Below are 23,992 nucleotides of genomic sequence, written 5' to 3' on the forward strand. Positions count from 1 at the left end.
GGAACCGAACTCACGACCTTGCGCTTGCGAGGCAGGCGCTTTTGCCGCTGAGCTAAATCCCCAGCCCCGTGTCCCTTTCTCCTTTATGAAGAAATATGATGAAATTAGAAGTCTCATGAGTTATCTTCTCATTCTACACTTATGTGGTCTTGTTTTGTTGAATTTACACATCCAGTTAGCTTCACTAATGGTAAAGACTGGCAAGCACTCTGGAAGTAAGAGTTTTAGAGTGCAGCAGTGTTGTGGGGCACAGAGAAACAAGGGTTGGCCTAGCCAGGTCATCTGAAAAATAAAATGTTTTGTTTTTTGAGTTTTTGCTCCCATAAGGAGAATGTGTAAAGGAAAAAGTCTCAGGAGTGTTACACAATTTTTTAGATGAGCTTATCTGAAATATAAAGAGAAGAACAGTGCAAGTAGGTAAAGTGAGCAAAGTCAGCATGACATTGAGGATATTATGCTTTTTCTAAGCTGACAGCAAGAAAACAAAGTTTTGCTTTTTAAAGTGAAAAGATAAATGAGGCCTTGATTCCTATATTTGGTATTACTATTCTTTCCAACTAAAATAATTCAAATATTTTCTTTTTTTAAATAGCAAACGAATGTTTCAGAAGACAGTGATGATGATGAGGATGAAGATGAGATTTTTGGTTTCATAAGCCTTTTAAATTTAACCGAAAGAAAGGTTAGTTTCACTGGATGGCATCTGAATGGTCACTCCTTGAGCCCAAACCATTTTTATGTAATGTGTGGTAAGGATGTCTTTTATGTCAGACTGGAACATTTACTGTAAGGATTTGAGCTCTTACTGTAACTCTTTCTTAGTGCAAAGGTGTTTTTGCTTTGAATGTTTGGTACCTGGTTAAAATTGTTCGCTCCCTGTGGTAGTCACCTGGCATTTGGCGCAGGAAATGGTTGTGTGGTGTCTGTGCAGCTGGTCTCTGCCGCTGCAGTGGACACTCAGGCCTTGCTGCTTTCTGAAGTTGAGAGCACCCACTGGCATTTACTTGAGTTTTGATTCCTCTTCTTCATGGACTCACTGATGGACTTCATAGGCTCATAAAAACAATACCAGTAGCGTACTCTTTTGAGAGTAAGATGCAGGCTACACGTTTAAAAATCTTTAATTTTAAGGTGAACTTTCCAGTTATTTCCCGTTGTGAGATGGACTAGAATTACTGTTCCAGCATGTGTTAACTGTAACCCTCTCTTCACCACCCATGGCTGGTAACTAAGCAGGGGTAGTTACTTCTGAGAAATACTTAAGCAGTCAACACCAAAGACATACCAGATCATAAAGGCTATGTCAGGAAAGTTCCCATACCTGTGAGATAGAAAAAAAGTGGCTCTCACTTTCAAGTTTTTGCCTGTAAGTGATGGCTTGTAATAAAAAGCAAAGTTTCTCTTTGCTTTCTAGGGTACCCAGTGTGCTGAACAAATTAAAGAGTTGATTCTAAGCTGCTGTGAGAAGAACTGTGAAAAGAACATGGTTGAACAGCTGGAGAAGCTTTTAAATGACAACACCAAGCCTGTGGGCTTTCTGCTAAGTGAAAGATTCATTAATGTCCCTCCACAGATCGCTCTGCCCATGCACCAGCAACTTCAGTAAGAGACTTCGGAAAATGCCTCTAAATAGTACCAAGTACATTCAGAAATGTCATTGAAATGGAAGGTATAGTAGAAAGAGTTCTAACATAGGAGTAAGCAAGTCTGGTGTGAGGAAGGGAAGAGATTTTGTGAGGTGCATTCATTTCTAACCTGCTTTTTGAAGAGTTTTATTTTTGGTAATTGTTTGAAGTGTGAAGATTTAAATGGTGCAAAAGTAGATGAATTTATCTAGACTTTTTACCCCATTTAACTACTTTTCACCTTGGTTTCTATAAGATGAATAGAACAATTACAACAATAACGAATTGAGTCAAATTCCTAAATTCCCCTGGTATATTTTATAATGAACGAAACTGTAGTCTTGATTCTATGTCTTTTGCTTTTGGAGTTTTTGTTATTTAATGCAGGAACTTTAAGTTTACCAAGTTTTTAAATATAAGTACTGAAGTTTTTAAATACAAAATATAAGTACTGAAGTTTTTAAATATAATATACTGAAAAACTTTCATTGTAATTCTATTGACTATTCTACAATTTAGGATGTCCACTTCTGTGCAGTTTCTACACTATATCAGAAATTAGTCCTGAACTCTGCATTTAAGATTGTAGTAGTCATGTTAGTTGTGGCTGTGTGCCTTTGTATGTTTCAGCTGAATAGTCATTGCTTTAAAAAATTTAGATTCTCAGGACTGGGATATAGCTCAGTGGCATAAGCGCCTGCCTGGCAATCACAAGGTTGAGTTCGATTCCCAGTACAAAAAAAAATAAAAAATAAAAAATTTAGATTCTTATATATGTATTTTTAACTGCACAGAGCAGTGATGTTGAGTGAGTTTGAGACTCATCTGTTAATTGCTGTGTATCTACATAAATTCAAGAGATTTCATCACATTGTTATAAAAAATGGTACTGTAGTCACTCTAAAGTGCAGCTGACTGCATAAATAAAAGACTTGGCTTTAGAAGTACCCAGATCAAATGCCTGTTCATAGACCAGTCACAGAAAAACTTACTGAACGTGCCTCGCTGGTTCTGTACAGGATTAAGGAAGCCCAACAGGTAACATTCTGCATATCTACCTTGTAGGAAAGAACTAGCAGAGGTACACAAAACTAATAAGCCATGTGGGAAGTGCTACTTCTATCTTCTGATTAGTAAGACGTTTGTGGAAGTAGGAAAAACCAATTCTAAAAAGAAATGGAGCACCCAAAAGAAGGATGAGTTGATGTTTGCAAATGCAGAGGAAGAATTTTTCTATGAGGTAAGACAGTCTTGTTTCATATATTTAAATATAAGGATTTTCTTGAAAATTACTAAATTTATTCTCCAATTTTATATGGAAGTTTCTCAGGTATGGCCACTAGCTAGCAGCTAACGTAGCACCTGGCAAAGTAGGTACTCAAAGGGCCACTTACCAACCTTCCTGCCACACTGTAGGTAGAATGTGTTTGTGTGGGAGTCAGTGCCTGTTCAGAATTGGTAATATGCTTACTGTGAGGTTTTTAATTCTACAGCCATACTGTGAGGTAGATGTGAGTCCACTTTACAGTGTGAATGTTGAATCTGAGCAGATTAGGGAAGTTACCTGAGATCACACAGTCAGTCAGTACAGAAGTTGAGGTGTCCTTGCTGCTCTGTTCCCTTAGCTGTGGCTGTCATCCCACTGGTGGGACCTCTAGTATTCCTTCTAAATAGGCAGCTTCTATGGTAATGGACAACCGAGAATACCAGAGAATATTCTTTCTTACCAGTCTTCCTCTCAAGATAACTGCGAAGGAACATATTTCTTTAAATTGGGTGATAACCACCACCTATTACTTTCGAGACTTACAGTCAATACTGAAGGAGGATAGAGTTACATGTGCTCTAGTTTACTAGGAATGGTAAAAATAATTTTTAAAAAGTGTATGCCTGAGCACTTCAGGCCATTTTGACAAAAGTATGTATAGGTGTTAACTTACCTGTTTCAAGCTTATTTTGAGAATCAGATGAGATCATGAATGTGAGCACCTTCGGAATTAGAAATAGTCTATATAAAGGGGTAATAGTAGTGGGATTACTTAGCTTCCTGTTCACCTCTTAGAAATGGCACACCTCAATCCATGTTCCTAGGGTAGGTTAAAAATCTGTTTGCTGAATGTTTTATAATTTTTCCCTGAATATCTCATTGGAATTTATCTTGTTCTGAGTTTTTGCTCCCTTTAGCTGTTATTCTTGTTTGAACATATATGAAAATAATATTCTTTGTGTAGATTGAATTTTGGTTTTGGTTGTCCACATTTTTAATTCATGATTACTTTTTTGCTATAGAAGGCAGTCCTGAAGTTCAACTACTCAGTGCAAGAGGAGGGTGACACTTGTCTGGGAGGCAGGTGGTCTTTTGATGATGTACCAATGAAGCCCTTGCGAACTGTGATGTTAATTCCAGGAGACAAGATGAGTGAAATCATGGATAAACTGAAAGAACATCTATCGGTATAGCCAATTTCCCATGGACAGTGAGTGATGGGCTTGTTTTTGTAAAATTATCAGAAAACCCAGTGGAGATTTACTGGAAAACTCATGACTTTATTCAGATTAAAGTCCTCTACAAAAAGTAGGGTTCTGTTCCATGTGTCTGTGACACATTTACAAAATGCTTTTTAAAAAAAATTTTGGACAAATTATGAATAGTTGATTAAAAACTTCCAATAAGACAAAAAAAAATGGAGTAGGAATTTAAAGAACTCAATAAAAATGCCTCTATTTTTTATTTTAAAATCATGTACAAAGTGTTATTTTTTCAAGACTATCCTGTGGGCGTGGTACCCACCTCTGCATTAAGTATTTGCACATAGTTCCAGTGGGCCCACTGTCAGGTCACTTTGGGATCCTTATTGCACCTCGGGTTTGGCGGGCCGTCACTGAATAACGCATCTCTGTTCAGTAGTTTCAGGGCACTTCTCACACATTGTCTGTTCCTGTTTCATGGTTGAAATAGGAGACAAGTGATCCATTACTTGCTGTAGGATATCCTTACTTTCACTAGGAGGCAGATTACTGAAGTAGTATTGCGGTACCAGTTGCATAAATCTGTTCAAAACAAAAAGATGAGATGAGAGCAGGGGTGTGATGAATACTAAACATCATGTCTGGGTCCTTACAGAATCAGTATTTAACTTCCCCATATCTCAGTCTACCTTTGAAGAATAGTTTCTGGTTTTCATGTAGCCAATCCAATTGCATTTTTAGGATAAGATGGCTTCTCTAGTGCCGGGCTATCTGGTGCAAGTGTTCCTTGCCATTGACTTGGTAGACACTACTTCCTCTAGGCTTATCACCATATGAGAACAATCAGATCATATGCTTGGGAGAGATCTGCTTCTTACTCAACTAGTACCACTCCTTATCTAGCTGCTTATGAGCAAGCTCTTGGTTGCTGCCTTGAACATCACTTTGCCCAAGAAGTAGTGACACCTTTGAAATGGATCCAGAATCTGCAGTAGCCTCTGTCCTCAGTATCACCCTTCTACCCATTTTCTGCTTAGCTGCCATTTAATATGTAGAGATGTTCCTCTTGCCTAAAACTCTAACTGTTCTGTTCTTATGATACAATCCAAACGCTTTATGTGGCCCAGAAAGCCCTACACCCTTTGGTATCTGCCTATGTCTTCAACCTCATATTCCCTTCTTTGCCTTCCTCACTAGCTCCAGACATACTGTCTCCTCTGTTCCCAAAAGCTCATTACTCCACACCTCAAGGTCAGTGTGCCTGCTATCTATGCCTTCCTTGTAATACTTTATTCCTCTTAAGACAGTGCTGTTTCATATTTGTACCTTGTCTTCTTGTTAAGCTTAAAGGCAGCGATGTTTCTTAGGTATCACCCACAGAGACCTGCCTGTAGTAGGTACTGTCTACGTAAAGATAGGTACCAGTATGAACTTACAGCTAAACATGCAGTAAAAACCAATTCTGTCATTCGCTGCTACAAGTGTGAGTTCAGAAGAAACCCTTTTTTCTCTATTAAACTTACAGTTGAGGAGAGATTGCAGAGGTGATCCTGATGTAGTTGTTCTCAGATATACTGAACTGGTGGAAGAGGACCCACTCGGGCATTTTCTTGGTGATGGAATAACTAGACAAGGGATGCAACTGAGCCACCTGCTTATGTGTTAGCATTAAGTAGTTACCCGACCCATCGACATCTCGAGCAATCTAAAAGCAGTTTTAAAGAAAAAAAGATTTTGCATCAATGGAGAGATCACTACACAGGTATTTCATACTGAATAGTTAAAACTAAAATGTGCCACCTTTGTTTCTGGTTTTCAGATGTAGAAAGTAAGCCATAAACATAAGACAGTAATGATGTTAACCAGCAATTTCAGGGCAGTATGTTAAAATAGTATAGGTACAAGGCGAATGTTTCAGTCATGAAATAAAACTTCGCACACTTACCTGCTATATTATGGTCTATGTACCCAATGTCCAGGTTTTACACTTGATGTTGTAGCTCACTTAACACCAAACCCTGTGAGGTACCTTACCTTTTTCCTTACAGATGAGGAAATTCATGCTCAAATAGCATTTTTTTTCTGTTAAGGCTTATGTGGAAATACTATACTTTTTCTCATACTATGATGTGAAGGTGATCCCCATTTAATGTAATATGTTTTACTTAGCTTTCACTGTGGGAAAAGACAAAATGAAACTGTCCTTTTATTCGTCAGGCCTTGGTATCAGGGGAGAAACTACATCTGATGTTCATCTTCCTTTCTATACCGAGAAGGTCTTTTGTCCTTTAGACAAAGTCAGTGTATTCTGGCTTGGCCTTGTACTCCTTTGAGGGGACATAAATACCAACTCTTTAGTAACATATGTATTTTTAGTTTTATTTAAAGGTAAGGTCAACAAAACCATCACCCTAAGAGAAAGATTGCTGGTCAAATATTCTGAGTATAGAGAATTTGGTGCAGCCACTGCCAAGACAACCCGGCACCTATTTACCTGCATAAAGTAACCAGACAACAGTGCTTTCTTGATGTTCAGATTGTTTTCCTCGGAGCCAAAAGCAGGTTCTGCATAGGGAAGCTCAATTCGCTTGATAATTTCTAAGAGTTCAGCTCGGATAACATCTGCCATCCTGAGAGCAGAATAGTTGAGGAAGTAATCTTGACACCACTTTTCCACACAGTCTAAGAGGGAGAGGAGAGAGGCTGCTTAGATATAATTCATCCTAAGCTTGAAAGAGCCTGGGTCAGGCAGGCACTGTCTGTAAGCCCTATGTACTCTTCTAAGAAGGTCACACAAACAAGTGGTAGGAAAGCAGCAAGGAAAAGGCTCTTGTGGCTATAGGATCAGCTGTCTGGCAGTCCCAGGAAGAGGACTGTGTCACTGGCATCACCTATACCAGCTGGGTGAGGGTCCAGGACCCTGTGCAATGGGGTAACAGTATGTTAACAGTGTTGATTAAAGGTATATTTCCCTTAATCTGTGGCTGTTGGGAGGCAGAGAAGATTGTGTTAGAATCTACATTTTCATGTTGCGTGTATCGCAAAGGTATACATAACTGCAACATTTAAACTAGGAAGGAAAAGGATTACAGTATAAATTCCTCTAATACATGAAAGTATCTTACATTTCATTTAATACGAAAAGGATTACTTAACTACCAGACTGACTGAAGGAGTTAGTTATGTGACACTGAAGCTTATCTGTGGTGTCCACAACTTTATTAAAATCCACTCATCTGGTTTAGTCTGAAGTTATCTTTCTTGTCATTTGTGTACATTGAAGTTTTGCTGTGACCTGGGAATGCACATGGCCTGGCACATTAGGCAGAAGACACCCACTAACCTTGCCCTGTCCACGTAGGCCTGTTTGGAGCAAGAGTCTGTACTTGTTCAAACACTGTCACCCAGCCTGCTTTTAAATAGCTTAACTCTGCTCTTTCCCAACTCCCTGCTCTTCATATGGTTCTGCTGCCTTTCAAATTGTTGTCATGGGGCTGGGGATTTAGCTCAGGGGTAGTCTGCCTGGCAAGCGCAAGGTCGTGAGTTCGGTTCCCGGTACCGGAGAAAAACCAAAAAAAAAAAAAAAACCAAATTGTTGTCATAATTCCACATTTCAGGTATTTTTCACACCATCTTTAGTAGCAAAGGAAATAAAAGATGCTTCATGGAAAACAAAAGTGAAAAAAATCCTCCTTTCAGGAAAGGCGCTCCTCACTGGCAACTTTTGGTGGCTCCAACCTTCACTATGTGCTTTGCCCTCTGTCCCTGATGTAGAAGCTTCCAATTCACTTAGCACCAGCTACCTGCCTGAGGGGCTAATGTATCCACGGTCACTCAGGTACACACAGTGGTTCTGCCTCTGTTTCTCACTCTCGCTTGTGATGTTCTAGATCTCCTCTGCTTCTGGTCAGTCATGCTTCAGTCGAATTCCTTCCAGACTTCACGAGTACACTATTCCCTGGAGCTTGGGTGGTTTGGTTTCCAGTGTTCAACATGCTCTCCAAGTGGGAAGTGAAAATGCTAGGTTGTAAAAGGACAAAGCAGAACTCTGACAGAGCGGGCACTTGGAGATGTCTGCTTTTGTCTTCCTAACCAATTCTGTGGGTTCCCATGTCACCATGGCCCACGCACTGAAGGCTAGCTTAGCAGAGTATCAAAGCTCTAGAAACGCAGGCACACACAGCAGCACACTGACACTGGAGTCAGAAGATAAGTGTCTACAGCACAGCAGGAACCTGATTTTTAGGTTTTTTGGGGGCCTCAAGTACCATTCCACTGAAGTGACCAACAGGGCTACAGGAAAAGGGTGGTAATGAAGGACACAAGTCAAACACTCAGCCTTATTTGGGAAAAGAAGGTGGAATCAGGTGGTTTGTGAGAATCAGATGCATTCACTTACGTTCACTCGTTAAGTTCAGAGTTATGTCTTGGTAGGCCTTATAAATGTTGATGAGGGTAAAGTGATCACCTTCAGGATGTAGAAATGTTTTCCAACAAGTCAAGGCAGCTTCCTCAGCTCCACGAGGCAGATGTGAAAAGCAGTTAGGAGCTTTAAAATGCAAAAGTTCACATGGTCACCAATAATGAGGACATTCATCTTTGCATAGAGTGCAGAGGGGCAAGGTACTACCTGTTTGTGGAACTGCTCCTGCTTAGTTCTTTGTGTAAATGTTACTGTTTACAGAAGTCAAATTTACAGCAAGTCATCCTAATTCTCCATTTGTGTATGTTGCTTTGCTAAGGTTTGTGTAACAGTATTAGCGGGGTAGCGGGTGTAGACAGCTCAGAGGCCCAGACAAATTGGGGATGAAGACTGTTAAAATGCAGCACAGGATTCACCTGTGCTGCCACCCAAAGAATACATGAAAACACACACCAGGATGAACCAAGCTGCTAGAAATAAAAACCACACATAGTTATTTGGGCAAGAACACTTCTAGTGGCACTTTTTCTTGATCTGCACTGATCTCTTTAGCAAAAGTAAACTTGGTATGTTTTTGCATTCTTGATTAGGGAATTTACTAGATTTAGATTTTTCATGTTAAAGTTATAATTTTTCTAATCTGTTAAAATACTATCATTTCTAAAGGTTAAATGAATTAATCACTGTCCCTGCATGTACTCCTTGACACAATTTCAAATGGATCTTATTTAAATCTATACTTGGTACAGATTCACAGTACAAAGAAAAGTCATTAAAGAATACCTGTTACCATGGCAGCAATGGTTAACATCTCATCTACACAGTCAAATTCACAGGATGCTAAGATAGACTTTGAGAGCTGTGGATCCAGAGGGAACTCTGACATGATGATTCCAAATTCAGAAAGATTCCCATCATTGTCCAGTGCTGCCAGGTAATCCAAGTCTTCCAATGCCTGCATCAAACTTTCTGGTGCTAGAAGAGGAATAAAAGATAATAAAATCTTACACAGCTGAGGTGAAACAAGACATTAATGGATTTCCTTTCCCACATAAAACAAGCAAACAATGGGAAAAATCTGTAAAACAACAGTTTATAAGCCACTAACCATCAGGCAGTGAACAACAGTAATTCCTGTGGGGGAAACTAACAAGATGAGCCCTGTGGTTGTATAAGTAATCCCTTGCAAGCGTTTGCAGGCTGGCATGCAGGGAGTGGCAGCCAGATAGTGCGTGCTGTGCTCACCACTTCTGAGGCAGCGCTGAGGTTCCCTGGAGACTAAGGTGGCCATACCCACAGGGCAGACGGCCTGAGAGGTACACAGAGATGGGACTGGGATCTGAGTCTTCCCGTGACTGGGCAGCAGAGCACCCACACCAAAGGTTTGTAAGGCCATGGGAGAGGACTGGATGGAACACTACCTGGAACTCAACCAAGTTTCACAGTAGGGCCTGACACCACCAGCCAGTTAGAAACTGACTCACAGGCTGAACCCTGAGCACTGCCCTGGTGCCACTGGATAAATCCGCACAGTAAGCCCAGAAAGGATCACACTGCAACTCAGGACAAAGCTCCAAGAATATTTATAGGAATACAAAATATTCAGGGCCTGACAAAATAAAGTATGCCAGCCTAACATCCAATAAAAAAAGTATGAAAGGCGGGAATACATATATAATCTAGAGAAAAAATGTACCCAGCATTCACAGATAATAGAAACAATACAGAAAAATGTTCAGTTATTTGTCAGTGCAAATAAAGACAAGAAACTGATATTTTCCATCCCTTTATTTCTTTTAGGTTTATATAACATTGATAATGGTGTGGTATTTATTATCTGTGCTTCATCTCTATCAAAAATCCATTTATTCAAATTAGTTCACTTATTCTCTTTGTCCTTGAGAATAAAGTTAAAACAAAATTAATATATATGTGTTTTTTCTCCTGCCTGGTACTTGGTATAGCAAGAAAGGCCACACAAAGAAGCCAATCACGTAGTGTAAAGTTGCTGTGCTGTTCTGCCCAGAAGCTGGAGGATTTATGAAGCTATACGACTGCTTTCACTTGTCTTGATCCCAGTATGGGCAAGATGGGCAGGGGACCTAGGAAGAACTGAACCTGTCTGCATCTGTGAGTTTAAAGTAACAGTAAAAACCTACTTGCTGTCCAAAAAGTGCTATTGTACTATTTGTCAAATTTTCAGGCAAACTAAGTAATCCTTATTACCATCAACCAACAGGAAACAACTCGTGTGGTCTGAGAAATGACACTGCTGCATTACAGCTCACTGCACTCCAGCCCTGCTAGAGAAGAGCAGAGTAACTAACAGAAATGATTCCACCTGACACCCACTGCAAGCCAAGAGATCAATTCTTGGGAAAGTGAGGGTCAGGGACAGAGAGGGCAGTAGGTAAGCACCTGAGGGAAAGCCGCAGAGAAGCTGACACCGCTGGAAGACTGAAGCATGGCTTTTTCACTCCATCGGGAGAAAACAATATTCAATCTTCCTATTGTTTCTGACTTTCCCATCAGGATTTAAAACTGAGCGGAAAAATCATGGATTCCTATGGATATTCCTGTCCTGGATTTTGACTTCTCTCTTGCTTCAGTGCTGGCATGGAGCACTGGTGTCCTACATTTTCATTCTTGGCTACCCTTGGACTAACCATCTTGGCAAAGTTGAGACCTTGAGACTGAAACAGATGGACCATTTAGAAAGAGTTCAAGGGCCAGGTGTGATGGTGCACACCTGTAATTCCAGTACTTGGGAGGCTGAGGCAGGAGGATTGCCATGAGTTTGAAGCCAGCCTGGGCTACACAGTAAGTTCAAGGCCTGACTGAACTACATAGCAAGACCTTGTCTCAAAAGAAGTAAATACATAAATAAATAAAAATTAAAAAAAGAAAGAGTTCAAGCATTCTGTCAGAGGTGTGACATGAGAGGGAACTGCTGATGTCCTGGAGAAGATGCAAGAAGCAGATGCAGAAATGAACATCTAAGATTAAACAGAGCAAGGGGCCGGGAGTATAAACTTTATTACTGCAAGCTTTCTAGGAACCAGTTTCTATAAATCAGCAAAGCTGCTACATTATAAATTATAGGATCTCTGGCAACTGTCCCTAAAACCATCTAGATTGACAGCCAGGCTGTCCCTGCGGAGTACTGACTACTCATTTTTAAGCCCAGGAGTTGAGTTGTCTGCACACAGAGAAATAGACTTCATTATTCTGTTCCTGGTCCTAATGACAGAGAAGATGTACTCTGGGTTTTAGCATACCAGAAAGAATGAGTCAATGGGTACAGATTACACAGGTGAAGGAATCCTAATAAATAACTGAACCAGATTTGAGAATATTACATTCTGTATTTTAGGGTATCTCCCTATCATCGCCCATAAAACTGTCTTTGCTAAAAGCAGAAGAGTTTAGATGAAGATTCTTTATGGCAGTGTTGTGTCCATGTACTCCATGGTAAATAATGCTAACAAATGGAATATAAATGTTTAGTATAAGGCCTCTTCTTCACAGCTGTGCAAAATCAGACTGCTTTATTCTCAAGGCAGCTTTGAGAGGAGCAAAGCATCATTTTTATTACACATTCTTGCCAACAGCAGCCATGCTCCCTGCTGAATAACTCATCGCAAGGTCACATGCCTCTCCCACTGCCATCACTCAAAGTAACTCGAAGGGCTATAATCACAGTATTTCCTCGGTTTCACCTTTCCCTTTTAGATAAACTCCAAGCTCCCAAACGGTCTGCATTTTCATTCTATGGCACGAAAGGCCAGTTACATTCAGAGGTCATGAATTTGCAACAAAGCTTAAGCTCACCTGCGGCGGAGGGGCTCTGCAGGCTACCTGAGCAAGAGCACGGGTCAAGTGAGAAGCCAAGGCTGTGCAGCCACAGCCTCGTGCAGCTCTTCAAATGTCAGGACGTTTGTCCGTGTAGGTGCTCAGCAGGTCTTGTCCTACTTTTGTTCTCACTTGCTAAAATGATTCAGAAACATTGAATTTTCTGCCAGCCATGGTGGCACACACCTGTAATCCCACCAGTGGGGGCGCTGAGGCAGGAGAGTCGCTGAGTTCCAGGATGACCTGGGATACACGGTGAGTGGACTGGATAGCCTGGACTGCATAGCAAGACCCTATCTCAACCCTTTCTCTCAAAGGAACACTGAATTTCCTCTCAAGGTAGCTGATGTTATGCAAATCTATTTCAACAACTTTTGCACACAGGTAAAAATGATGGTCTATAATTATTCCTGGGAGTACACTTAGTGGATTACCATGCCTCCTCTTGACTGGACAACTATTTCCAGGTGTGGAAAATGGCAGAGAGCTTTCTGGCAAGCAGGCCCCAGAGCCATAGCTATTCCCTCTCCTTCAGTCATACTTCATAGCCCTTTTCTCACCAGGAAGGGCAGGAGTGAGGCTTAATCTGAATCATTAGGGACAGGGTTGTAGAGGCAGAGTGGCCTCCAGTGGTAAACTGGAGAGAAACCTTTCCAACTCCCTGACTGCTGGCAGGAGTGAAGATCTTTCGGTAGCTCACCTTAGGTCAGACTCTTCCCAACCCCACACCATCAGAGAGAACCACCTTCAAACACGACCAAGTAATTAGGTGGTATGGAACTAGCAACACCAGGACAACCTGGAAAAATTAAGCAAAAAATAAAGTATGGACTTCAAAATGACCACATAATGCATGGCTTTTATATGAATAGCAAGAGGATTTTATGTTTATTATTTATTAATTAATGTCTTTTCTTAAAAGGATAATGCTCAAGTCATTCACTTGCTCTCAGTCCATTTGTGACTATATTGTGTTAGTGACACTTGCAAGATCCTGGGACAGCAGCATGTATGCAACTGCCCCACTCGTGGTCCCTCTGAAGTGGAAGGTCTCATGAGAGACCAACATATAAACCAATAATTGTGATGTTCCAAACCATCCCTTCTCCTAGGAACTGTACCTCCCCTCATGCCTCACACTCAGTGAAGCACTGTTTTATATCATGTGACTGTCCTACTACCACCACTTACTCAGTCACTGGTTGACTGGTTCAGGGTGGGCACCTTCTCAAAGTGAACCAATGATTTTCTTTGTTGGCAGTTTCAGAATTTGGGGAGTTTCCAGGGGCTGACATAGTACATCATAAAGGTTAGGAAGGAGTTGCTCAGATTCTGCTGTGTGCACTGATAGAGTAGAAAGGAAAGGGAGGGAGGAGGGAAATCATGAACTGCAGAGAGGGGAAACCTGGGAGTTCCTGAGGTCGAGTCACATTCTCATCCTGGATTTCATGAGATACCCAATTTCCTTAGTCATAATTCCTTTGCTTATGCAAGTTTGAGTTGGATCACTGGCACTTGAACCATAACACACTACAACATAATTAATCGTGTAACAAAAACTATATCCTATATACCACTAGGACTTAGAAAAGGTAGGAAAAAAGCACAGGGAAGAACAAGAACAGCTATACTCACACAATACTTACTATGTGCCAAGTAGCTATACTACTTATGTACACGTATCTATACCGACAGATGTAGAGAGATAACTGCTCAGAGAGCTAAAGGAGTAAGAAAAATTTCTGTTACAGATCTATGTCAGGACTGGTGCTTGGGCACTGTGTACAATGAAGTAAAGAATCTAGAGAGGGCAAGAAATTAAAGAATCATGAGATGGTGCTGGTTTTGATGACAGATTCTAAAGTCTTGGGACTTTTGGGAAAGGGATTAAAATCTTGGCTCTGAATAGAACAGAAAGGAAAGACTTCTGTTTCATTTAATTTCACAAGAACATACTCCTATGGTAGAATATAGCATTTGCCGAGTTCCTACCCCTTTACAGTATGCAAACCATTTTTTGCACAAACATCTCACTCATACCTCTCAATAACCCTATGATACCAGAAAGCAGACACTTCACCTTTATTTTATAGCTGAGCAAAAGGCAAATGAATTGCCAAAGCCACATGGCCAACCAGGCATTTCCTCACTTGTGAGGATTTGATGTGAGGCGTTCATTTGCAGTATGGTGCTCAGAGCTGGCATGCTCTGCCTGCCCAGCTGATGCTGGACTCCAACAGGCCAAGACACTGCTCTTGCTATCATCTACCATGGTTTTTCCGAGGCAGCCTGACAGGCAATCTGGTGACAGTCTCCTAATACCTGTAGCTCATTATTTGTTCCCACATCCATTAAAATTGTCTTTCTGCAGGTAAGTCTACTAACCCTGTGTTTTGGAACTCAAGTAGTCAGAAGATATGATGAAAGTATTTACTGTACTGCCAGTCACTTTTCTAAGGGGCCCACATATATAAACTAATGTATCTTCACAACCCCATGAACAAATTGCTTTATCTTCCCATTAAAAGTTCTTCTCTCTATGGCATGCCTTTTAAAATCTCTCCCAGGTTTTATTTTCACTTCATAAATGTACTCGATTGCTTCCAACACATTGGTTCCTGGATGTTGGTTCAGCATATCTAACCCCCTCAACACCATCTGAATACAGTAATAAATTTTGTGTGGCTTTTTAGCAGATAATAGTGTCTGATTAACTTAAAAACCTAGCCCGGTCAGGTGTGGTGGTATATGCCTATAATTTCAGCACTCTAGGGGTTGAGGCAGGAGGATCATAAGTTCAAGCCCAACCTGGGCAACTTCGGACACCGAGTCTCTGTGGCAAAATGAAAAATTAGAAAGGGGCTGGGGAGGTAGCTCATTGTGAAGGCCCTGGGTTCAATTCACAGTTCCACAAAAACAAACACCTCTTCCATGGCCTCTGTTAGGGCAGTAGTAGGATATCTGCTTAACTCTCAGGGTTATCTGGGGAGTGACGCATAGCACACACATCCTGCTGCGGACAGGACTTCCTACAGAGCGATGGGTGAAGGCCACAATGGTGGAACAAAATCAGCAGCCTGTTTTCCTCTTACTCTCTTCTAAATTACAGACTATAAAATTTTAAGATCATTTCGTAAGTTTTGAAGAAAAATTCTGAGTTTCCAGTGATTTAAAAACATGTACATTCTCTTCTCTAATGTACTCACAAAACAGCTTCTGGTGTAAATGTGATCCACAAGAACCTAGTTAACTGACCTATGAATTCTCTGGTGAAAAAGCTGCACCTTCACCAGACAATCCCCTGCAGTCTTTCATCCTACACTTGCACCAACCTGGCCTCTCCACCCACCCACTTGTATGTGTGCCCTTTTTGCGTTTTCTTGAGGCTCTTATCCTGTGTTACACGCCATGCCTGGCAGTCTGTGTTGATACCTTTTTTCCTCTTCATAATCCAAGGAATCACAAATCATCCCAAAGCCAGTTATCTAGCTGACATCAAAGTGAGTTCCAAGCCTGAATTCAAAGGTGATGTCTGGTGTAGTGCAGTAATTTCTCTCCAGTTCCTCACCAGGTACCCTTGCTTTCCAAGGACAACAGCAGCAGCCTCTGACCATCTGTTTCCACCAGAGTACTTAGCTAATCCAACCCTGAGTTTCCTGACCCAGATCAACTGGCTCTGTCATTCATGATGGAGGTCAATCCTCATGCAGCCAAAGAATAAAAAAACCCTGATTTTTTTTAAAAAAGAGGTTCATATCAAGGGAATTCAATTAACAGCCCGTAGCCTAGTTATGCCAACTTCATTTTCACATGGTTCAGGAATCCTGAAAAGGGTAACAAGTTTGCTGCATTTGCGCATTTCAATTATAAGTTGAAATAAATGCAGCAGCTGCAAGCATCTTTTATGTTTCTGCTTCCAAAACGATGAGTCAGAATTAGTCCACAGTTATATTTTCCTAAGCACAGCAGAAAATAGCTGTGTATGTATTATCTGGAGACAAAAATAAATGGTCACCCTGACGCTTCTGCCCTTGGTTATCAGCTAAAAACCTCATGCAGTAGGTGGCTCAGAGCCCCAAGAGAGAACACAGGGATCCCACAGCATGGCCATGGAACTGCTGCCAGAAATTTCTAACGCTGTTTATCCTGCCTTTCTTTCTCCCTGACATGAATGTCAGTCTACCAAGCATTCCCTCTCTGAGAAGGAAGATGCCTGGGACATAACAGTGTGACTCCTGGGATTAGAGATGATCAATGGGACTGGGACTGGGACTGGAAAAGCCATTTTCAAAACTGAAACGTGTTTCTCCAGAGGAAGGTTGCTGGATGACTATTGGAGGGGATCCATCGATGACAAGGCCAAGACATCTGAAGCTTTGCCATCACCAGTGAGAAACGATGAAGGGGAAGAGACCCTCATCTTCCAAATTCCTTTTTCCTCTGGGCCAGCAGAAAAGCCAAAGAGGATTATGTTACTATACAAAAGCAGAGGCCTTATGGCTAAAGGAATACTGCCATCATCATTTCTGGCCTGGTCTGGGCCATCTGACTCATTCTGCCTTGTCTGTACCTGACTCACTAACATGTCACCACTCTGAGAATGTTTATGGGAGAAAAATGAACTGGATCCAGGTTTGCCACACACATTTTACAATGTTCTATTACATTATATGACTATTTCTTAGGCACCACCCCTTTTAGGTAAGTGTATTTATCACAACACATCCATTACTATAGTGAGAAAGGGGCCAGGCCTCATGAATCCTTTATTGGGGGAGGGGGACCAGGAGCCAAGAAAAGGAGAAAGAACCATGCTCTAAGCCTGGATGTTAGGAACAGGACCCCTGGCTGCTAGCCAGATGATATGCTAAGTTCTCCTGGGAGCAGTGAGAGTAGATATGCTTTAGAACCTAAATTTCAAGGTCTACCTTTCATGTCTTCCATTTACCCTTTTCTTCCCTGCATGCCTCCATGTTTGTGCTCAGTCTGAGCCTCTTCCTCCTTGTATTTCAGAGGACTTTCCTATTAGCTCTGAGATGTTAATTTCCTAAGCTGTATGGCTGCCAGTCTCCTACCCAAGAACAGCCACTTCCAGCGCTCCTGACTTTACTGCTAGCATCCAAGGACACCATCTTCTTTCACATAGTTAACACAACAGGCAAAAAGTGGAGAAGGGACACCACAGTTTCCAGGACAGTCACCCATTACTCTTTTACTACAAGGACAGATGCTACAATAGGGGTGGGGAGGAAATGGCCTCTGAGAAAGGAGGTCTATTTAGAAGAGACAGGAGCTTGTTTTATTCCACAATACCACTTTTTTCTTTTATATAAAAATCTTGGCTGGGATTTAGCTCAGTGGTACAGCACCTGCCTGATAAGCATGAGGTCCTGAGTTTGATTTTTGTTTAAAAAACAAAAACAAAAACATATATACATATATTAAGAAAATAAAATATATATTTTATATATATTTTTAAAAATTGAAATATATGTAAAATGTATATACTATATATATTCTTTTTTGAAAGAGTTTTCTTTTTCTTGAAAGAGTTTTTTCTAAAAGTAATTGATTTTTTAACGTGTTTATTGGGAGAGTTCAATAGAAAACTCCCTAAGAAGTTTAGAGAAGGACGATGTATTGCTGACCTGCAGCACTTACTTTGTGACACTGGCCATGTATCTTGGAGCAGCGGTGAGTGAGCTGCTTTCGGAGCCCATCTACACTGGACTTATAGACTGTCTGCTTTAGCACTCTCTTCTGATGATGAACTGTCTCCCGTCCATTTGTCGATGTTTTTATTTCACAAGTTAGCATTCTTAGGTGACTCTTTTCTGACTAAAAATGGCTTATTCCAAATTCAACTAGTCACTTTTAAGAAACAGTTGAGAAAGAGTAACTCTAAAATAGCTACATTTTCTCTGAGGCTTGTAAATCCTACTGACAATGGACAAAGGCAGAGAAAGCCCTGCAAGCAAATGGAACTTGTGCAGCTTTCATTTTAAGTACTACTGCTGTTTACAAGGCCTTCTGACCGACTTCCCTTTCTTGTGCAGTGTGACAAATGACATTAACACTGGCACACCCAGACCAACAGGTTGTCATTTACCTCTGTGGCAAACATGCAGTACTGGATATTTCAACTACTGACTTTATTTTTTTTTGTTGTTGTTTTTTTGTTTTGTTTTGTTTTTCTCCGGTACCGGGAACCGAACTCACGACCTTGCGCTTGCCAGGCAGGCGCTTTTGCCGCTGAGCTAAATCCCCAGCCCCTCAACTACTGACTTTAAATGTGGAAAAACAATAAAGGTAGTTCTTTTTGTATAAAGCACAAATAAAAGCTAAAATATTACCAAAAAGTGATCAATATTTTTATGCTAGGAAACCTGAAAGACCTCCTAGCTTTAATAAAGTTAGGTGGCAGGTCAGAAAACACAGCAGCAGGTCCGGCGGACCCAAGTGTGAAGAGCACCGCCAGATAGCTCAATGACTGGCCCTGAGGTGAGGCTCCTGCCAGCCCCAACAAGAGGGGTGGGCGGGCGGAACACAGGGAACTACACAGGCTTCTGGTATGTGTCCCTGGTAACTTGGCTCCGCAAGGAGCACCTGCCAGCATTGTGGGGAGGGGAAGGAGAGCCATCAGGGAACATTCAGGAAGAAAGGAAGGCCTGACACCAAAAAGGTTTCTCATAAGCCAATAGGGTTCTGGTCTGTTTTAAGGAGACAATGTAACAGAGTGGTTACGATGACTTTGTAACCACTATTAGGGTTTATGTGAGTTATTGCATTTCTGTGACTCAGTTTCCTCATCTGTACAATGGAACAAATAATAGCATCAGCTTCACAGAGTTGCTGTATGAAATGATATACAGTAGACATCATAAAAATATTGCTAATCCTAAGGGACAGGCAGGTGTTTAAACACACAAGAACAAGCAGAGCATTGTTACTCACAAGCTTTCCTAACCAGCTGGTTGCTGACATTTAAAATGAAACAAGCAATACCACCTCCCGGATACAGGTGGCATACACATCAAACAGGGGACATAAAAACTAGGAGAGCAGAAGGAACCACAGGCTGGCCTCCCTGCCTGAGCACTGAGTACCCACTCTGCCCTGGGCGTTGGCAGCTGTGCTACACAGGTGGTGGCTGCCTGCCCCGTGTTTCCTGGCCTTTTATTCAGCATTCTGGTGGCTCTCTACAAAGCCGCCAGCTGGGTTGCAGAAAAGCCCTAACAAGGCATGGGGCTCGGAGAAGAACTCCAGGGACTTTGTGAAGAAGCCCTTAGGATCCCCAGGAGAAAAATGCTCAGAGTATGATTCATGATCCTGAGCTGAAGAATGATACCTCCCTCCCATCAAAGTCTGACCTAAATTACAAAGGAGTGAAATTCTAATAAGGTTTCTCCAGGTGACAGTATGATTCTTAAGGAATGACCATTTGCCTTCAACCATGTGCTCCAACAAACTCCAAGTGCCAGGAAGGCACCTCTTACCCTTTCTTGGTCTCACCCTTACACTCAACACTCCACTATCCCTCCCTATTTCTGTTGGACTGGCCAGGCTTCCTGGCCCCACTGTCCAGTGGTTTATATTTTCTAGTTACAGAAAAGATATTTCCTACAAACTTTTAAAGATATCTCCAGAGAATTTTGGCTGGTAATGGGAAAAATACTTCAGTATGAAGCAAATCCCTAGGCTTGCTTGCCCTGCTACACGTCAGCTGCTCCTAAGATCGTTATGGGCAGAAGGTAAGTCTTGGCCCACATCCCTGCTAACCTGAAAGCAAAGGTACCTGGTCTGTTCATGAAGTCGCAATGGCCTAAGCCTGCGATGTCTATCCTCTTCATGAAAAGCACCATGCTGGTTAGGTTGGCTTCCTGCATTTCTGCTGGTTTAAGTGGCCTCATGTCTTTGGAGGCAAATTCTTCAGTGTACAGACAGAAAAGCTTTCCTAAGAGAAATCAAAGAAAATGGCTTTAATATTTCTGTATTGCTTCCATCCAGGGATTCTAATCATTTGCTTTTGTGTGCACAGGGCTACCTGAAGTAGATGACCCGAGAATCTGCTTGCGAATCTCTGCTTGGCTCTGGCTGATGGGCTGCATGATGAGCGACTTGGCTCTGATTCTGGGGTTGTACACCTTCAATGGAAAGACAGCATGGTTAGCACCAGGGAAATGGTCGAGAGGAGACTGCTGTGCAGTGTGTCACGGCAGGCATGCTCTCGTGCAGGCTCCTTTCCTTTGTCCAGTATTTACTACTGTTTCACGTGCCATGAGATGGCAACTGCAGGCACTTTGTAAATGGATTAAAAAGCTATCTGCTTTGGCCGGGTGTGGTGGCGCACGCCTAGCATTCAGGACGCTGAGGCAGGAGGACTGCCAGAAGTTAAAAGCCAGCCAGGGCTAACAAAGTAAGTTGAAGGCCAGACTGAACTGCATAGTGAAACCCCGTCTCAAAAAGGAAAAAAAAAGCTTATCTACTTCTATGGTGGTATCAATAGCCATGGGACCACTGCTGAGATACTACTGCTGCCACTTCTCAAAGCCCCACACTAGTGAGTGGGAACAGACACGCTTATGCTATATTGAGATAAGAGTTACCACCTAGCAATGTGTATTTCTTTGAGGTTTCTTTCAAACTGACTGTGATGCTAGAGGGCTCACCTTTATGACAAACACTGAGTTTTTTCAAATGTGACACCTACCACAAAAACTGCACACAGCACTAATAGTGACTCTTACAAATGGCTTAAGGAGGAAAGGGATACCTCTGAGTTCTCTGAGTAGTGCAGTAATGTAGTCAAGATCAACTCTAACTGGCTCCAAGGGAAGCTTCTGACCAGTGGGTCTACACTGTCACTGCATGACAAAAATCTTTAGGAGGCCAACAGGGTTCTGGAAGGATTAAAGCTGCCTAGCATCTAACAGTGGTAAATGACTCGGTACTTGGTAGCCTCTTTTCAGGTCTCAAAAGCTATGCTTTCTTTGGTTCAATGTCTGTAGAGCTTGAGATACCTTATTTTCATTTTTTGTAATTTCTGGTAAAAAAGTAATGATAAAATAGTATTTTATTTTAAATAATGTATTTTCTAAAAAATTTAGAATGAAAATTTTATCATGTCAATTATAAACCAATATTTGCTAAAGTTTAAGTCTGCACTTGCAACTAATTTCTAGTAAACTCTCTAGGGCAAGATACTAATTACTTTGATAGAGGGGCTACCAAAAATTATTCAATAGCTAGACAAAAAAGATTAGTTTAGGGGACAAATAATTTGCTGTGCTAGAACCTTACCCAAAGAAAAAGCACCACAAATTCTACAGATTTCTACTCCCCAAAACACATAAACAGCCTCTGTTCTATGCTGTGCCTTTTTCTTGAAGGCATACACTATTTTCTTTGAACGTGTTTTCTTTTTCTTTTTCTTTCTTTTTCTTTTTCTTTCTTTCTTTTTCTTTCTTTCTTTCTTTCTTTCTTTCTTTCTTTCTTTCTTTCTTTTCTTTCTTTCTTTCCTTCCTTCCTCCCTCCCTCCCTCCCTCCCTCGCTTCCTTCCTTCCTTCCTTCCTTCCTTCCTTCCTTCCTTCTTTTGGTACTAGGAATCGAACTCAGGACCTTGCACTTGCCAGGCAGGCGCTTGTGCCCTGAGCTATATCCCCAGCCCTGAATGTGTACTTTAAATTCTTCCTGATAAACCTCTTTTTGCCTCTCAAAAAAGTAAAATAAAATATAAAGAAAAAGAAAGGAAAAAACCCACCTAAGGAGAGCCACTACCATGTTTATGCTAAAGTTTCATCTTTCCTTAAAACCTTCTCCTCTGATATCTCAATAATTTGTTTGCAGCCTATGGACAAGCTAATGAAAGATGTGACCCCAAGGTATAGTGGCTCACTTCTATAATCCTGGCCCTCAGAAAGCTGAAACAGGAGGATCTTGAGTTCAAGGCACGCCTGGCTGGACTACATAGTTAATGTAAGACTGGCCTGGACTACACAGCAAGATCCTGCCAAACAAACAAACAAACAAACAGAAAGATGTGACCCAGAGTTCAGTGGCCACTGCAATCACTCTTCTGTGGCTATGGGACCAAATTCAGAGAACCCCAGGCTACACAGTTCAGCATCACTTTAAGGTCATCCTTACTTGCAGGACCCAGAAAGTTTCCTTGCTAATAATTACCTTTCTTCTTTCCACACCCACATCGATAACAAATCTGACTGTGTTGCTCCAGATCAAAGATTCCCCAGAACTGGTAGTCAGCACCACTCTTCTTTGATAAACGTGGCATCCCTTCTCTGTGTCATCAATTGACTTGAACAGTGTGCACTTCTCTTGGGGATACAAAGGAAAAACCACCAGTTCTCCAAGGTCTGAGTTTACATTAGATCCTTCTTGACAGACAATTTCATAGGCTCTTTCTATATCCTAAAATAAAGAAACAGTATCACCCATAAGAATAAAGTACAATGCAAACAATTTTACTACTTAACAAAGAATTCAAACAGCACTGAATAATGTACACAGGGAAAGAAATGCTTGTGTCACTGCTTACGTGAACCTTTACATGAGGAAAGAAGATGTAGCTGGATGAAAAAATTTCTTTGGGGAAACTATTATTTTTAAATTTTTTTGGTCTTTTTGAGAGAGGGTCTTGCTATGCAGTTCAGGCTGGCCTTGAGCTCACTTTGTAGCCCAGGTTGGTCTTGAACTCGCAACGATCCTCCTGCCTCAGCCTCCCAAGTGCTGGGATTATAGGCGTGCACCACCATGCCCAGCTTGGGGAAATTAAATATAATTTACAAACAATTTCATTCCTTTTAGTCCAAAATGGTTCTGGCCTTGTGAAATGTACTACTTTTGCCTTTATACATTTATCTCTTTTTTTTACCAACTTGATGCAATTTCTCATATCTAGTAACTATGACAGGTAAACATTCTTAGATTAATGATATATCACTGTACATTAGCAGAAATAAGACTTATAAAGCAATCTCTAGATTTCCATAAAGACACATGCACAAACATAGTTGGGATCCCCATCTGGATTACTCTAAAAATTATTTTGACCTATTAGCACTTTAAAATAGCAGAAATGAAATAAAGTAGGCAGGAAATAGTTGCTTCTACTAACATCTTTGCATGATTCAGGCATTTAGAAATATCCATTTAAATATATACCAAGTACACTGGGAAAATGTAAAATATTTGCCATAAAACTGCAATTGGTAAAAAATGCTCAAATGTAAGGTATTTTAGATAGCTTTTTTCCCCCCAAGAGACAGGGTATTGCTACATAGCTTAGGCTGGTCCTGAATTCACAATGTAGCCCCGGCTGGCCTTGAACTGGCAGTAATCCTCCTTCCTCAGCCTCAAGAGTGCTAGGATTACAGGCCTGCCCCACCAAACCCCACCCTAGACAGTGTTTTTCTATTTCTTGAATCACAACTAGTTTTTTTAGAACCTCATATAAAACAGATGTCACTTAATGTAATTCTGACTTTTCTATGTTTCCAAGATCTCTATCTTTTAAAGGACAAACTACCAAATGGTAGAACTCCCCTTTAATTTATTAGGGTCATTACATTTTGTTAAAAGTCTGAGTTAAAAAGAAGGGTTCCTG

The 23,992-nt window shown here is 41.2% G+C and overlaps 2 protein-coding genes across 2 annotated transcripts in view; one reads left to right on the plus strand and one right to left on the minus strand.

Moving 5' to 3' along the window:
- The window catches only part of Bccip (BRCA2 and CDKN1A interacting protein), a 13,966-nt gene extending 9,602 nt beyond the window's left edge, over positions 1-4,364 (plus strand). Inside the window, exons 4-7 of the mRNA XM_005401998.2 lie at positions 593-682; positions 1,415-1,602; positions 2,691-2,865; positions 3,915-4,364. Of these exons, the coding sequence (XP_005402055.1) occupies positions 593-682; positions 1,415-1,602; positions 2,691-2,865; positions 3,915-4,085 (624 nt within the window). The 3' untranslated portion in view covers positions 4,086-4,364. The remainder of the gene's footprint in view (positions 1-592; positions 683-1,414; positions 1,603-2,690; positions 2,866-3,914) is intronic.
- Positions 4,157-23,992, minus strand: part of Dhx32 (DEAH (Asp-Glu-Ala-His) box polypeptide 32) — a gene marked incomplete in the record, with an annotated part of 57,437 nt that continues 37,601 nt past the window's right edge. Inside the window, 8 exon segments of the mRNA XM_013503051.1 lie at positions 4,157-4,676; positions 5,618-5,799; positions 6,589-6,776; positions 8,494-8,643; positions 9,301-9,492; positions 20,165-20,323; positions 20,414-20,513; positions 22,552-22,797. Of these exon segments, the coding sequence (XP_013358505.1) occupies positions 4,505-4,676; positions 5,618-5,799; positions 6,589-6,776; positions 8,494-8,643; positions 9,301-9,492; positions 20,165-20,323; positions 20,414-20,513; positions 22,552-22,797 (1,389 nt within the window).

This window comes from Chinchilla lanigera, unplaced genomic scaffold (genome assembly GCF_000276665.1).
Source record: "Chinchilla lanigera isolate Chin_1 unplaced genomic scaffold, ChiLan1.0 scaffold00076, whole genome shotgun sequence".
Lineage (NCBI taxonomy): Eukaryota > Metazoa > Chordata > Mammalia > Rodentia > Chinchillidae > Chinchilla > Chinchilla lanigera.